This window comes from Phalacrocorax carbo, assembly GCF_963921805.1.
Source record: "Phalacrocorax carbo chromosome W unlocalized genomic scaffold, bPhaCar2.1 SUPER_W_unloc_1, whole genome shotgun sequence".
NCBI lineage: Eukaryota > Metazoa > Chordata > Aves > Suliformes > Phalacrocoracidae > Phalacrocorax > Phalacrocorax carbo.
In genome coordinates, this window is record NW_026990243.1 from 2,371,912 (window position 1) to 2,390,011 (window position 18,100).

At 44.5% G+C, this 18,100-nt stretch overlaps 1 protein-coding gene across 1 annotated transcript in view; it reads right to left on the bottom strand.

Moving 5' to 3' along the window:
• The window catches only part of LOC135310807 (BDNF/NT-3 growth factors receptor-like), a 203,471-nt gene that overhangs the window by 123,174 nt on the left and 62,197 nt on the right, over nt 1-18,100 (bottom strand). Inside the window, exon 9 of the mRNA XM_064439796.1 lies at nt 4,583-4,683. Within this exon, the coding sequence (XP_064295866.1) occupies nt 4,583-4,683 (101 nt within the window). The remainder of the gene's footprint in view (nt 1-4,582; nt 4,684-18,100) is intronic.

An 18,100-nucleotide genomic window follows, 5' to 3' on the forward strand; every position in this document is an offset into this window, starting at 1 on the left:
GGTGACTGATAGACTCCGGGATTACGAAACAAATATCTCTTCCTCGCTCGTCTCTGCTGTGGAGAAACTAGCCCATGAGGTCCAGCAACTCAAAGAAGGTATGTCCTGCTCCCCACCTGTACCGAGTAGTGCCTCAGCTGTTAGGAATAAGCGTCCTTTTGCTCAAAGGAGAGGATACACACCATGGGCCACCCTGTGGTTCTACCTGCGTGACCACGGAGAGGACATGATGAGGTGGGATGGCAAGCCTCCTTCAACCCTACAGGCACGAGTGTGTGAACTGCAAGGAAGAACAGTCACTCAGGGAGGCTCTTCCAGGAAAGCTGCTGCTCCAGTTTCCAGCGAGCAAGTCCCCAGACAGAGGAGTAGAAGCGCTGATTTTATTTCTGAGCTTAATAGAGGGACTCTTGATTCACATTTACAGGAAGTGAGCTGCGAATGCCATGATCAGGACTAGGGGGGCCCTGCTTCCAGCCAGCTGGAGGAAAGGGATAACCAGGCTTACTGGACTGTGTGGATCCCATGGCCTGGCACGTCCGACCCACAGGAGTATAAAGCTTTAGTGGACACCGGCGCACAGTGCACCTTAATGCCGTCAAACTATATAGGGGCAGAACTCATCAGCATTGCTGGAGTGACAGGGGGATCCCAAGAGCTAACTGTATTGGAGGCCAAAGTGAGCCTAACCAGGAATGAGTGGCAAAAGCACCCCATTGTGACTGGCCCAGAGGCTCCGTGCATCCCTGGCATAGACTACCTCAGGAGAGGGTATTTCAAGGACCCAAAAGGGTACAGGTGGGCTTTTGGTGTAGCTGCCTTGGAGATGGAGGAAATTAAACAGCTGTCTACCTTGCCTGGCCTCTCGAAGGACCCTTCTGTTGTGGGGTTGCTGAAGGTCAAAGAACAACAGGTGCCAATTGCCACCACAACAGTGCACCGGCGGCAATATCGCACCAACAGAGACTCTCTGATCCCCATCCATAAACTCATTCACCAACTGAGGAGCCAAGGAGTTATCACTAAGACCCGCTCACCCTTTAACAGTCCCATATGACCAGTCCGGAAGTCTAATGGAGAGTGGTGGCTAACAGCAGACTATCGTGGCCTGAATGAAGTCACTCCACCGTTGAGTGCTGCTGTGCCAGACATGCTAGAACTTCAATATGAACTGGAGTCCAAGGCAGCCAAGTGGTATGCCACAATTGATATCGCTAATGCAGTCTTCTCAATCCCTCTGGCAGCATAGTGCAGGCCACAGTTTGCTTTCACATGGAGGGGCGTCCAGTACACCTGGAATCGACTGCCCCAGGGGTGGAAACACAGTCCTACCATTTGCCATGGACTGATTCAGACTGTACTGGAACAGGGAGAAGCTCCAGAACACCTTCAATACATTGATGACATCATTGTGTGGGGCAACACAGCGGAAGAAGTTTTTGAGAAAGGAGAAAAAATAGTCCAAAACCTTCTAAAAGCTGGTTTTGCCATAAAACAAAGTAAGGTGAAGGGACCCGCACGAGAAATCCAGTTCTTAGGAATCAAATGGCAAGATGGTCGTCGTCAGATCCCCATGGATGTGATCAACAAGATAGCAGCCATGTCTCCACCAACTAGCAAAAAGGAAACACAAGCTTTCTTGGGCATTGTGGGTTTTTGGAGGATGCATATTCCACATTACAGTATGATCATGAACCCACTCTATCAAGTGACCCGGAAAAAGAATGATTTCAAATGGGGTCCTGAGCAACGACAAGCCTTTAAACAGATGAAACGAGCGATAGTTCATGCAGTAGCCCTTGGGCCAGTCCGGGCAGGGCAAGATTTAAAGAATGTGCTCTACACCGCAGCCAGGGAGAATGGCCCTACCTGGAGCCTCTGGCAGAAAGCACATGGGGAGACCCGGGGTTGACCCCTAGGGTTTTGGAGTCGGGGATACAGAGGGTCCGAAGCCCGCTATACTCCAACTGAAAAAGAGATATTGGCAGCATATGAAGGGGTCCGAGCTGCTTCAGAAGTGGTTGGTACTGAGGCACAGCTGCTCCTGGCACTCTGACTGCCAGTGCTGGGCTGGATGTTCAAAGGAAATGTCCCCTCCACACACCATGCAACTGATGCTACATGGAGTAAATGGGTTGCACTGATCACCCAGCAGGCTCGAGTAGGAAACCCCAGTCGCCCAGGAATCTTGGAAGTGATTATGGACTGGCCAGAAGGCAAAGACTTTGGAATATCACCAGAGGAGGAGCTAACACGTGCTGAAGAAGCCCCACTGTATAACACACTGCTAGAAAAGGAGAAGCAATACGCCCTGTTCACTGATGGGTCCTGTCGCCTTGTGGGAAAGCGCTGGAATATGGAAGGCTGCTGTATGGAGTCCTACATGACAAGTAGCAGAAACTGCTGAAGGAGAAGGTGAATTGAGCCACTTTGCAGAGGTAAAGGCCATCCAGCTGGCCTTAGACATTGCTGAAAGGGAAAAGTGGCCAGTGCTCTATCTTTATACTGACTCCTGGATGGTGGCAAATGCCCTGTGGGGCTGGCTGCAGCAGTGGAAGCAAAGCAACTGGCAGCACAGAGGCAAACCCATCTGGGCCGTCACATTGTGGCAAGATATTGCTGCCCGGGTAGAGAACCTGGCTGTAAAGGTACGGCATGTGGATGCTCACGTCCCCAAGAGTCGGGCCATTGAAGAACATCGGAACAACCAGCAGGTAGATCAGGCTGCCAAGATTGAAGTGGCTGAGGTGGATCTGGGCTGGCAACATAAGGGTGAACTATTTCTAGCTCGGTGGGCCCATGACACCTCAGGCCATCAAGGGAGAGATGCAACATACAGGTGGGCTCGTGATCGAGGGGTGGACTTGACCATGGACGTTATTGCACAGGCTATCCACGAATGTGAAACGTGCACTGCAATCAAGCAAGCGAAGTGGGTAAGGCCTCTGTGGGGGGACGATGGCTGAAATATATCTATTGGGAGGCCTGGCAAATTGACTATATCACACTCCCACAAACCCGTCAAGGCAAGCACAATCTGCTTACAATGGTAGAAACGACGACTGGCTGGATGGAAACATATCCCGTGCCCCATGCCACTGCCCGGAACACTATCCTGGGTCTCGAAAGACGAGTCCTATGGTGACATGGCACCCCAGAGAAAATTGAGTCAGACAATGGGACTCATTTCCAAAATAACCTCATAGACACTTGGGACAAAGAGCATGGCATTAAGTGGGTGTATCACATCCCCTATCACGCACCAGCCTCTGGGAAAATTGAACGGTACCATGGACTGTTAAAAACTACACTGAGAGCAATGGGGGGTGGAACATTCAAGCACTGGGATACACATTTAGCAAAAGCCACCTGGTTAGTCAACACGAGGGGATCTGCCAACCGAGCTGGCCCTGCCCAGTCAGAAATCCTACATACTGTGGAAGGGGATAGAGTCCCTGTAGTGCACACAAAAAGTATGCTGGGCAAAACAGTCTGGGTTCTTCCTGCCTCCGGCAAAGCAAACCCACTCGTGGGATTGCTTTTGCTCGAGGACCTGGGTGCACTTGGTGGGTGATGCGGGAGGATGGAGAAGTCCGTTGTGTGCCTCAAGGGGATTTGATTTTGGGCGAAAACAGTCAATGAACTGAATGGCACAATGCGAACTGCTATATAATATTGTGTGTCACCTCTGTGTTGTATCAGTGATATCAGAGTACGAGCCTCCCAACCCATGGAAGATCAACTATGAAACAAACCATGCAGCAGTGATGGAACGATGACTGACTCGGTATGCAGCAACCCAATGCCACACACACCATCTCTCCCACCCTGAAAGACTGATACAACAGATGGAGCCCAGAGTCATGGACTGGGTGAACTCAGTGGACATTTTAATGGACATTTTACAGGGAAGGTCCATGAACTAAGGGAATGATGTCTGTGCATTATGTTAAAGGATTGGAAAGGGAGGGGTGGTGGTTGGTACGGTTGTATTGGATGGTATGGGACCTGGGCATGGTGTAAATGGTATGGAATAAGGGGTGGAGAATGTGCTGGTTTTGGCTGAGAAGGGGTTAATTCTCCTCACCGTGGGGGGTCAGCTACCTTTCCAGCTTCCCATGCTCTGCCGTGTGGCTGGGGGCTGGGAGGGGCAGGGCCATGGTGGGGGCGGCTGACCCCGACTGGCCAATGGCATGTTCATTCCATACCATGTAACACCATGACCAGTACATTAAGGCGGGGTAGTTTGTAGCTCAGGGGCGGTGCGGTGTCGGGTTGGTTGGCAGTGAGTGGATGCATCACATGCGGTTTGTTTCGGTGGTTCGTTCCCCTCCCCCCTCCCCAGGGTTTTGAGCCTCTCGTTGTTCTCCTTTACATTGCATTTCTCTTGTTGTTTCTTTTAATTTTAATTATTAAACTGTTCTTATCCCAACCCACAAGCGTTACCCTTCTGATTCTCTCCCCCATCTACTGGTGGGGTGTGAGCAAGCGACTGTGTAGGGCTGAGCTGCCAACTAAACCACGACAGTTGTACAGTCAAAAAATCTGCCAAGATTACAGATCAGGAAACAATGTGTATACTTACAGTGATACTATCTTCATTCTCTTTGTTGGAAACTTCTGCAGAAGTGATTCGATTACTGTTATTCATGGTGTCTCCAAGGCCATTAGGTGTGGTTTCATACTCTTAGGAAAGGAAAAAAAAAGGGTGCTTTTATAATTTCATAACCTTGAAGGGGAAAGGGTTGTCTTTATTACTTCAGCTTTGTAGTAACATAATGACAGTAACACTTATCAGCATTCTGAGCAATTTGAAAATTATACATTATTTCTATTGTACCTAATACATTTGGGGGGATCCTTGTGACAGATAATTATGAACAAATGTGTTGTGACTGACAGACTTGAAAAAAGAAGCGTTATAGAGAAGGGTTCTACATCATAATATAGATTAATATTAGAAAAACTAGAGTTAAATAAGAACTCCATCCATAAAGATATTTTTATGTGCTTCTGACTTCCCATTAAAAATAGAAGACTGTCCTCTACAATGAACTTCTCTAGCCTTGTATTCAGCCAAATATAGGACTGACTTAGTGTGCTGGTTTTGGCTGGGATAGAGTTAATTCTCTTCACTGTAGCTGGTAAAGTGCCGATGGCACGTTGATGCTTTAGTTGCTGTTAAGTAGCAGCTCGGTGTTGTTAAGTAGTGCCTGTAGTAGTCAAGGACCTTTCCAGCTTCCCATGTTCTGCCACGTGGGCAAGAGGCTGGGAGGGGCGGGGCCACAGCCAACACAGCTGACCCCAACTGTCCAATGGGATATTCCATACCATGTGATGCCATGACCAGTATATTAACCGGGGGAGTTGGTGTGGGAGGGGAGGTTGTTGGGGCTGTGTCATATGTTGTTTGTTTTGATTGTTCATTCCCCCTTGCCCAGGTTTGGCCTCTCTCATTATTTTCCTTTTCATTGCATTATTATTGTTGTTATTATTGTTTTATTTTAATTATTAAACTGTTCTTATCTCAACCCACGAGCATTCTCACTTTTACCCTTCTGATTCTCTCCCCCATCCCCCTGGTGGGGGAGTGAGCAAGTGGCTGGGTGGGGGCTGAGTTGCTGGCTAAACCACAACACTTAGAAATTAGCTTGGGGACTTTTTTATCTAGGAAGAACTTGGCAGATGACCTTTTAGCTAATGTATCGATATCAAATGCAAAAAAAGCTGGTTTTCTTAGGTTAAAAAAAAATGAGTAATGCTATTGTGTGCATAGAGGTTACAGTCTAACATGCTAAATTTTTATACATGTAAATGTTAAAGTTATGTACCTGAGATGGTCTGAAGAAATTTGATTTAGCAAAACAATGCTACTAATAGGTCTGCAGGGATGAATCCAGGACAATTCCATCAAAAGAATGAGTATGGCTTAATTATTTAAAATTGTTTTTAAATGAAACACAGATATATACAGTCCATGATTTACTGTCAAAATTATTCAAATGAGATAAGAATTAAATAGTACGTGTATGAATTTAGATACATTCATTAAAATAAAAATGCTTAATATTTTTTATGATTGCATCTGGAAATATACATAATGTTTCAATTGTGTGACTGTAATGTGTGCAGATGAAATAAATGCAGTAAGTACATTTATTGCAAATGCTCCTCTAGCACTCTAATTTAAATTTGCAATTAATTGTGTATTTCTTTATATATTTTGAGTAAAATCAGTGCCATAAGTCTACAGATGAAATTGTAACTGTGAATATGAAAAAGCAAAATTCAGAGGCATAGCTCACAAACCACGGAGGCAGAAACTCTTCCAACCTCAGAGCTGCTACTGGGCAAGGGGCAGGGAGGGCCTTTATCTTCTTTAGCTCCCAAAGCTGTTTTGGAGACCTCAGCTGGCAACGCTAGCAACAAGCTGCACCAGCCTTTTGATCTTCATGCATGCACAAATACACTTACTTTCTGCAAAGCACTTAGCAGACTGCATATTTTTTTGGTATGTGAACTAATACAGCTACCTCTGCCACCAGTGCTATAGTCAGGTTATCTAATCAACTCGCTAAGTCTATTCTGGCTCTATACCGTACATGCCAAAGGATAGGATTTTTTCAAGCTAAAATACATAGTCTACAGAGCTTTCACAAAAAAAAAATAAAATTAATTTCCTGGCCTTTTGTCATTTACATTCTTCAAGTGAGTATTGCATCCCTATGTCTATAGCTTCCTATGCAGCAAGGTTAAAACAGTAGTGAAAGGCAAAAGAGCAGCAATCCTTATTCCAGGCAAAATAAATCCTACCTGAATTCCCCACTTGGACAAACAGCCTGGACACTGAGACAAGGTTCTGTGCAGACCATGCACTACTGTGAATACAACTTTTGCCACAGCAGAGATGATTTCAGTTTTATTCATCTGCAGGCAGCACGTAGACTCTTGATCAGTGGAGAACCCAGTTTATAACAAGTATCTCAAGCTATAAGATTGGGCTTCATTTACAGTTTTCTGGCAATGTCTTCACTAAGATAGTTTTGACCAACCCTTTATTTACAGTAGCTTTATAATAGCAACAATATAGAAAACAAACTTAAAAGCCTTCACTGGTCTGTCTCCATAATGCAAAATTTTAAGAGGGAATATTTTTGCTCTTAATTTTACCTGTAAATAATGGGGAGCAAAAGCTGAAGCTATTTGCAGTTCTGTTTATGTTCATTTCTATACTATGATACTGGAAATCATACCCTGAAGGACTAATGAGAACTATGCAAAATATTTCAGGTCTGAATCTATGAATCCTCTGAATGCAGTATTATTAAAAAGGGCAAGGGATAAAGTAGACCACTTCAGTACATCAGTGTTGCATTGCCATTTCCCACTGTATAACTGTGAACCATTTACATTTGAATTGGTGCCAAATTTTCAAAGCCTCTTGAAATGGGTGATCCAGGCAAGGAAAACATGCACAACAGTTATCCAACCAAACCCAGGAAATTATGAATTAAATGAATTACTGTTAATTTTATTATGAAATTCTGGTTAGGCACATAGCATTCTGATGCAGACAGGGTCATGACGCTTGACTCATGCTATGTGGGACTTGTACTGTTTCAGGGCTACATTCTCTGGTGTCTAGTAACTTATACAGACATATATTCCTACACCAACTGAGGTAAATCACAACTAAAACATGGGAGCATTTTGCAGCTGTTTTATAAACAAAGTGTAAAGCAGCTGGGATCTAGACAAGAGCACTGTCATAAGTATCAGGGAGTCATTCTGCAAAATATCCCTGGGAGTGCAGTTTTATGGGGCATACTGTCTCTCATTTTCATGACCACATTAGAAAAAGCAGCATGGCATTAAAACATGAACTAGGAGCCAAAGGAGCCATCTTTGCATTTGATTTCCTGCTCAGCTCTGGGCAAGTCACTTTATTTTTCTTTCTCAGTTACCTCTCATACAAAACTGTGATAACATCTCTTATTTGACTTTTCCACAAGATTCTGTGGGAATTAGTTATTAGGGATTGATTGCTCTGTGCTTTGAGCATATGAAGTACAATGTGGATAGAATTCCCCCAACAAACATAACATCATGCATACTTTTGTGAGTTTGTCAGTTCTTCTGTTTCCCATAGTATTTTTAAAACATTTAATGGTAATTACCTCATATGAAGCACAGAGCACTGAAGGTCAAATTCCAAGGGACAGACCAAATCCCACTACAAAGGGCTTTGCTCTATGCAGAGGGTACTCAAGGCTAGAGTCCCCTGCCCTCATGCAGCCAAGCCTTGCTTACCCACACAAGGCACAGCAATGAGGGCCATAATCATCCTACACCAGATCCTAACTTCATCCTGCTGGCTAAGGGAGCTCAGGCAATGCACAGGCACTGCAGAGACCAAGTACCAGCCCAATAGCAGCTATGAAAATCTGCCACAAACCTTTTCTCAGGGGCACATAGGGACGCTCTTTGTCTGGAATTTTTCTAGTTGGTTGAAATCTCATTATTAGTCTCTCTAGGCTGTTTTGGCTCCTTTGAATTGAAAGGACACCCTTCATACCCTGTTCCATTTTATTTTTGCCTAGTCACATTCCTTCTTTTTCCTGCATCTATTCACGTGGGGAGAATCACACACCTCTTCTGTGAAGGTCCAGTCCATTGTCAGGGCCCTGCTCAGCCTCCCCTGGGGCCTCCTCCACCCCTGCTCATAGGTCTAGGAGCCTCATTTCAGGTCAGTCCAGGGCCATCAATCCCCACCCCAGCAACACCATAAGAGTGTTGGTCTCTAGCTCTGCCACAGCCCTGCCCTGCCCTGCCTTGTCATGGGTCCTGCTGAGCCAAGCCCAACACTTAGGCTCACATCCTGGCCTGACCTCAGCCTGTCCCTGTCCCCATGGCCCTGCCCTGCCATCCTAGGGCTGTATCTGACCCTCATTACCCTCATTGGTGCTGATCCTGACCCCCACTCATGGGCTGACAGCCCATCCTGGCCACAGCCAAGCCCTATCCCTACAGAGGCGCCGGATGTCCTTGGCTGCGGGCTGCCCCCGGCTGCCCCCACAGCCTGCTCTGCTCCCTCATTGGGGGCAGTGGGACAGGCCCTGTCTGGCAATACCGCTGCCCTGCCAGCCTGAAGATACCCTTGACACCTGCCCCCCAAAAAGCCACCAGCACTGCAGTGCCCTGACATAGAGAAATACCTTGCAACTCCCACAAAAGGCATCCCTAGGGAGTGCTAGCAACCAGGAGCACTGTTAACAGGATGGGTAAACAGGGTATGGCACGTCAGCCAGGGCATGGAATGGCAGTTTGCATGGCATTTCACACAGGATGAGCAGGGAGGGCACCTCTTCGAAGGAGGGGCGTTCCAATGGCTGGGTGGGAGACTTGAAGTACACATAACCCAGAAACCAGGCACTGTTCTGTGACCATCTGCACAGGTGTAGGGCACTCATCATACCTGACCCTCAAGGCAGAATGATGGGCTCTCGTCTGAGAGCTAAGGCTGCATCTCTGGCTAGGGGGGTCTGCACCATCTACCCCAGCAGTGGCCGATGCCTCCACCCAGATGGAGCTGCTGAAGGGAGAGGCTGTGGCACAGACCTCAGACTTCAGGAAGTGCCTAGACCTTTCTCCTGGGGCAGAGACAGGCAGCAGACCTGCCTGCAAAAGGTGTGCTCAGGTGGAGGACCTCCTGCAGCAGGTGGCTGAGCTGCAGGAGGTGGTGAGAAGGCTGTGTAACATCAGGGAGGCTGAGGAGTTATATAGCTGGTTCAAAGTGCAGTCTGCAGTGGACCCACAGCCAAACAGCCAAAAACTCCCCCACCAGCACACACAGAAGAGAGGGAGGCCAATAAAGCAGAAGAATGGACAGTTGCAATGGCAAGGACCAGCTTCCCCCTGAAGCCTGAGGTGCTCTTGCAGAACCGCTTCACTGCTCTGCAGACTGAAGAGGAAAGACCCATCACACCAGGAGAGATGCTAGAGCTAAGGTAGCCCAATCTGCTCCCCATATAACAACCAGCGCAACTAAGAAAAGGCACTGGATGATAGTAGGCAACTTTCTTCTGAGAGGTATGGAGGCACCCATTTGTTGACCTGATGCACTCTCTAGAGAGGTGTACTGCTTACTGGGGGCTCGTATCAGGGTTGTCACCAAGACACTACCAAGCCTCATACAGTCCACTATTATCCTCTGCTGTTGTTTCATGTGGGCACCAGTGATACAGCCAGGAACAGCCTGAGGAGTGTCAAGAAGGATTACAGAGAGCCCTGGGAGCAGCAGTAAGGGACTCTGGAGTGCAGGTAGTTTTTTCAACAGCCCTCCCATTCAAAGGGAATGGGTTTGAAATGGCTAGTCAAATCTGGCAAATCAATAAATGGTTACAGGACTGGTGCCACAGCCAGTGGCAGCACAAAGGAACTCCAGCCACTCCAGCCAGTAAGTCACCTTCATCAGGGGCCCAACTTAAATGCCTCTATGCAAACTCACATAGCATGGGGAGGAGTAAGACACATGTGCATGCCTGCAGGACTGTGATCTTATTGGCATCATGGCGACATGGTGGGATGGCTCCCATGACTGGAGTGTTGGAATGGAAGGACACAGGCTCTTTAGGAAGGACAGGCAGGGGAGACAAGGAAGTGGTGTCACCCTGACCAGATGGACTGTGTGGAGCTCTGCCTGGGGATGGATGAGGAGCCAAATGAGAGCTTATGGGTCAGGATTAAAAGGAGGGCAGAGGCAGGTGACATTATAGTGGGGGTCTGCTACAGGCCACCCGACCAGGAAGACCAAGTGGATGAGGCCCTCTATAGACAGGTAGGAACAGCCTCACATTCACAAGTCCTGGTCCTCATGGGGGACATCAACCACCCCGATAGCTGTTGAAGAGACAACACAGCAGGGCATAAGCAATTAAGCAATCCAGGAGGTTCCTGGAATGCATTGATGATAACGTCCTCCTCCAAGTGATAGAGGAGCCAACGAGGAGAGGTGCTATGCTGGACCTTGTTCTCACCAACAAGGAGGGGCTGGTGGGAAATGCGAAGCTCGAGGGCAGCCTTGGTTGCAGTGACCATGAAATGGTGGAGTTCAAGATCTTAAGGGCACTGAGGAGGGCACACAGCAAGCTCACTACCCTGGACTTCAGGAGAGCAGACTTTGGCCTCTTCAGGGGTCTGCTTGGTAGAGTACCATGGGATAAAGCCCCAGAGGGAAGAGGGGCCCAAGAAAGCTGGTTAATATTCAAGGATCACCTCCTCCAAGCTCAGGGGTGATGCATCCCAGCAAAGAGGAAGTCAGGCAAAAACAGGCCTGCATGGATGAACAAGGAGCTCCTGGACAAACTCAAACACAAAAAGGAAGCCTACAAAGGGTGGAAGCAAGGACAGGTAGCCTGGGAGGAATACAGAGACATTGTCTGAGCAGCCAGGGATCAGGTTAGGAAAGTTAAAGCCCTGATAGAATTAAATCTGGCCAGGAACATCAAGGGCAACAAGAAAAGCTTCTATAGGTACAGTGGTGATAAAAGGACGACTAGGGAAAATGTGGGCTCTCTCCGGAAGGAAATGGGAGACCTGGTTACCCAGGATATGGAGAAGGCTTACTCAATGACTTTTTACCTCAGTATTCACTGGCAAGTACTCAAACCACACCGTCCAAGTTGCAGAAGACAAAGGCAGGGACTAGGAGAATGAAGAACTGTCCACTGTAGGAGAAGGTCAGGTTCAAGACCATCTAAGGAACCTGAAGGTGCAGAAGTCCATGGGACCTGATGAGATGCATCTGAGGGTCCTGAGGGAACTGGCAGATTAAGTTGCTAAGCCACTATCCATCATATTTGAAAAATCATGGCAGTCCAGTGAAGTTCTCACTGACTGGAAAAGGGGAAACATAACCCCCATTTTTAAAAAGGGGAAAAAGGAAGACCTGGGGAACTACAGGCCAGTCAGTCTCACCTCTGTTCCCAGCAAGATCATGGAGCAGATCCTCCTGGAAACTATGGTAAGGCACATGGATGAGGTGATTGGTGACAGCCAACATGGCTTCACTAAGGGCAAATCATGCCTGACAAATTTGGTGGCCTTCTATGACGGGGTTACAGTGTTGGTGGATAAGGGAAGAGCAACTGGCATCATCTACCTGGACTTGTGCAAAGCATTTGACACTGTCCTGCATGACATCCTTGTCTCTAAATTGGAGGGACATGGATTTCACAGATGGACTACTCAATGGATATGGAATTGGCTGGATGGTCACACTCGAAGAGTTGCAGTCAATGGCTCAATGTCCAAATGGAGACCAATGATGAGTGGCGCTTCTCAGGGGGCCAGTATTGGGACCAGCACTGTTTAACATCTTTGTTGGCAACACAGACAGTAGGACTGAGTGTACTCTCAGCAACTTCACAGATGACACCAAGCTGAGTGATGTGGTTGATACTCTAGAGGGAAGGGATGCCATCCAGAGGGAGCTTGAAAGGTGGGACCATGCGAACCTCATGAAGTTCAACAAGGACAAATGCAAGGTCCTGCACATGGGTCGGAGCAATCCCAAGCACAAATACAGGCTGGGAGGAGAATGGATTGAGAGCAGCCCTGAGGAGAAGGACTCAGGGGTCTTGGTTGATGAGAAGCTCAGCATGACCCAGCAGTGTGTGCTTGCAACCCAGAAAGCCAACTGTATCCTGGGCTGCATCAAAAGCAGCATGACCAGCAGGTCAGGGGAGGTAATTTTCCCCCTCTACTCCGCTCTTGGGAGACCACACCTGCAGTACTGCATTCAGCTCTGGGACCCCAATATAAGAAGGATATGGACCAGTTGGAGCGAGTCCAGAGAAGGCCACAAAGATGATTCAAGGGCTGGAGCACCTCCGCTATGAAGACAAGCTGAGAGAGTTGGGGTTGTTCAGCCTGGAGAAGAGAAGGCTCCAGGGAGATCTTATAGCAGCCTTTCAGTACTTAAAGGGGGCTTATAAGAAAGCTGGAGAAGGACTTTTCACAAAGGCATGTAGTGATAGGACAAGGGGTAATGGCTTTAAACTGAAAGACGGTAGATTTAGATTGGACATAAGGAAGAAATTCATTACTGTAAGGGTGGTGATACACTGGAACAGGCTGCCCAGAGAAGTTGTGGATGCCCCCTCCCTGAAAGTGTTCAAGACCAGGCTGGATGGAGCTTTGAGCAACCTGGTCTAGTGGAAGGTATCCCTTCCCATGGCAGGGGAGTTGGAACTAGATGATCTTTAAGGTCCCTTCCAACCCAAACCATTCTATGATTCTATGATGAACTCCCCTGAGTTTGTTAAAGTACTAGGGCACAATCCAAGCACCCTGATTTTACCAGGACCCAAGCCTCTTACAAACACATAGATATTGTGCAACATGCTGCAGGGTCAAACCCTCTGCAGTCGTCTTTACTCTTTACATGGTGCAAATTTGCAGCATGATTAGCATATGAGTCTGAAAAAATATGTTTTAAAGGGGAGAACAGCAGGAAGGAGACCTTTAAATCTTGCTTCCAACATAATCTAAACTGGGGGTAAATAGATTAGCATACAGATTGAAGGGTCTGAAAAGAAGTCATGAAAAATGCTCAGTCTCTAGGTGGAGCTAATTCCCAGGTGGTTCCACAATCAGTCATGCAGTGGTTTTCCCAAGAAGTATAACAGTTTCTAGACTTTTTAGCCTTATTTATTCATCTCACCAACTGGACTTGTGAATTTGGAATAATTAATGAAACACTCCAGACTACAAAGTGTTGCACAAAGCAAGCACTAAGTCACTGAAACACAGATCAAAGTCAGCAATTTCAAAAAGTAGAAAGAAAAGCCAGAAATAAAAAGGAATATTGTTTTTATCAGAACTCGATCTTGCAGGCTGTGATTCACTTGCACAACTCAAAGCACACATTTTAACCAAATCTACCAGTCAACTGAATTACAGTACTCATACACATGCATCAGGACCTTGATAAACAGCTCAGACTCAAAATCTTCATGTATACAATGTATATAACACAACACATGTAGGAAACCATCACCTCTTCCTCCCCCTCAAAAAAAAAAATTGGGGAGAGAGGGAGGGCAAGCTATGCTTCAAATGCATATTTGCTAAAGTTTAATGACATGGAATCAGAGTAATAACATTTAAATCAGCTTAAGGAAAATTGATTCATGGGCCATTTTCTCCAAATAAAAATACTCCAAACAGGATCTGGCTTCTGCTGGAAGCTAAAGGGTATTTTGGATGTGTTGGTTCGGATGTACTTTCATGCTCAGCAGAAGTATAGCAGAACTATTATGTAAAACTAGCTAGTTGTTTTTCAGTTTGCAGCTTCTATTATAATGTACATTGGCTTTCAATAGGTATAGCCTAAAATATTTTGCCTAACTAAAAAAATAACTTGAACACTATGTCATCAAATCTCTCAGATATCACGGAGTTGATGTTCTGCTTATGCAAGAGGGACTAAAGGAAGTTACAAATGAGATGACAGAGAAAAATTACCTACAGGAAAACTCACTTGTGCCAAACTAATTTTTAAAATGTACCTCTAAATTCACCTTAAGAGGCAAAACAAGTATGGAATCAACCCTGAAAAAATAAGTTATATAAGGAGAAATCATGAACTCTCTTTCCTCCAAGAAATGCCTCTGGAAGGATCAGAAAATCTCATGCCTATATGCTACATCAGACAGTTGTCACCCTACAGTACCTATTGTAACCATCAGTAGCAGTGGATTTATGCTAATCTGAATCAAAAGCAGCAGTGTAAATAAAAATTGCCTTCATTTATCTTAAATAATATGTCAGGAAAAGAACCAACAATACAAAGTGCCTTTTAGAACTGTGTTATAATATATGCTATTTCAGTTTAACTGAGCCCGACATTCAATCTTTTAGTGGTTTGAGTTCCTTTATTTCTATTAAAAGAAAAAGAAAATCAAATATATACCATAAACGTCTGGATCCACAATTGGGCCACTACCTGTGCATGGAGAGAGAAAGAAAACAAAACAAACAAACAAAAAAAAAAAACAAAGAAAAGCCTTTGTAAATAGATTGCAAATGCTGGAAGAATAAGAGTTTCTTTAGGACATTTTTTAAGAGATTACATGTTATTTGCAATAGCAATGGTCAGTACCTACACAAATGCAAATCAACATCAATATATTGTACTATAATTTACAATTATTTTAGAGCTATCCCAAACGTTAACACTTTGCTTCATGTGAAACAGATAATACACAGGGCATTTGCTCTAGTAAAAGAGTAAAAGCAGGCATATTTACCAAATGGGCAAAATTCTGCTCTCTGCTGCTAATGTATATCTGGAATAAGTGCAATAGTAACTATACTTGTTGAAAAATCAATGGTAAAATTCTCCTTGACATTAAGTGGAAGCAGACTTCAGTGGGAGTTACAATAACTGACTTTTTTACCTGGTCAAAAAATTTACAGTTAAATCACTGTGAGAGCAAACTGGTTCTGGTTTAGAGCTGCAGCACTGTAGCAAATCAAAGGCTAGAGGATGCTGTTAGGGGATGCTCCCAAGAAGCCAGCTGCACACCTGATCCACAGACAGAACTCTTACTGAAAGAATAAGATTTCTCATATGCAAAGAAACTAGAGAAGCCAGCCTTTACACAAGCAAACTGGATACCTGTCTAGTATATACTTTTCTAAATTTTACTAGTTCCAGTTTTCAGCTTTTTCCAATTGCTACACATATATAAGGCTAAGCACACATGCGAGTATAGCACACACTGAAGTTAGTATAATATTAGGCTATTCATGCTTCGGAAGATACTTGTGTTATATTTCAACATGCTCATTTACCCTGGTCTATAATGTATTTATAGCATGCCTTATGTAGTACATTTACTCTTTTTGTTGTTGGTTTGGTAATAAAATTAATAGATAGTTAAAACCTCTAAAGATTAGTCAAAATTCAAAAAGCATAATTCTGTTTATAGTACCATACAGTAATTCCGTGCCAGTGACATTACACTGGCATAAAGCCACTGTGAAGTATGACCACAACACAGTTGCTTCTGCTTATTTCAACAGCATGAGAACCTGTGCTGAAAATGTAAGAGTTGCAACCTATTTGCAAAATGGCAGCAGAAAATTAGGTTCATTTTTAAATGCATACAGAGATATTCTAGTACCCAGAGATATAGATTAAGAGACCCCATGAGAATGGTCATGTCAATATGCAGAAATAAATAACAAGTGAAATAAGTGTGTACTGCTATCTGTCCTCAATCAAGTTCTGACCAGGGTTTTTTGTCCATAAACCTTCATGGATTCAGTTTTTCCAGTATAAAACATTCAGCTGATAAAAGAACCAGTTTACCTTCTGTATGAGTCCTACTTCTCATAATCTGAAGAAAAATCCTAACCTTCTTAAGGCCTTTACTCCTGAGTTAAATGAAAATATTTTAATTACTGTTTACTGGGAATGGGATAAAATAATCAGATTGGCGTAACCTGTGATTCCTACTAGGGTCATATAAACCAGGAAGTCATCTATGCCATTCAAATACCTTTTATATAACTAAATACTTCACTTGTGCCCTGGTTTTAGCTGGGATAGAGTTAATTTTCTTCACTGCAGCTGGCATAGTGCTGTGCTTTGGACTTAGTATGAAAACAATGTTGTTAACACACCGATGTTTTGGTTGTTGCTGGGTAGTGCTTGTACTAGTCAAGGACTTTTCCAGCTTCCCATGCTCTGCCAGGTGCACAAGAAGCTGGGAGGGGAGGGGGCACAGATAAGAGAGCTGATCCAAACTGATGAAAAGTATATTCCATATCATATGACATCATGCCCAGTATATTAACTGGGGGGAGTTGGCATGGGAAAGCAGCAATTGCAGCCTGGGGACTGGCGGCATCAGTTGGTGGGTGGTGAGTGCTTGCATCATTTTTCCCCCTGGGTTTTGCCTCTCTCTCTCGTTGTTTTCCTTTTCATTATTATTACTACTATTTTAATTATTAAGCTGTTATTATCTCATCCTCAAGTTTTCTTACTTTTGCTCTTCTGATTCTCTCCCCCATCCCACAGGGGTGGGGGGAGTGAGCGAGCAGCCGTGTGGTGCTTAGTTGCTGACTGGGGTTAAACCACAACAACTTGTAAGTTGAAAAAAATCAAGAAGAAGTCGGACCAACCCCAAATTTCTATGTAGTATTCCCTGCATGAAAACATCATCAAAACATTGGTTGAATCTATTTTAACATTAAACTTTACCACAGTATTTTTGCATGTTTACATGCAATTATTCTTACTGCAAAGAACAGCTTTGTTGTTTTATTCCCTGTTAGAAAAGGTTGTTGTGCATATAAAATATTACCGACGTATCCTATTCATTCCTCTTTATAAACTGCCTCAACTACATTTGGTTTGCTTGCTTCTTTCTTTATAAAGTTGACATTTTCAAAATAAAGTACCGACAAAAGACTCAAGCCAAAAAAATACTTGTGCAACATAGTCACATGTTATTATGCCAAACCAGCAGGATGCTACTATGCATATCTAACATATTATTATACTATGACAAGATACTACATGACTTGAATTCCTTCATCTTAATTTTAAAGTAGAGGGCTGGTAGATAAATTATTTCATTTAGAAATTAATTAATTCATTTTAAAATAGCTATTATTGGTAAAAATCTCTCGAGCACTCATTAGCTGTTATGGATCAATTATGGAAACAGCCTCTGGAATAAAACACAGCTTTTTATTGCTTAGTACTTGTAATGTAGTCTCAAACAGCCAAATTATCCTCAGCAACAACAGCTTCACTGGAATCCATGAAGATTAGCAGATTAAACCTAGTTAAAAATCTAGCTAACACAATTTGAAATTTGTTTCCCTAGGCTTAATGTTATAAATTAAAAGATTGTTTAAAATACTAACTGTGATATCATTAACTTGACCCAAATCCTATTGTGGTACATGCTTTTCTCTCCTTTATGCTTGCATCCTCCGTCCCTAAGTCGCATGCTGGAAGCTGAGAGCATCTTAGCACAAATCCTATCTTCATCATGCTTGATGCAACTTTGAAAGTACAGTATTA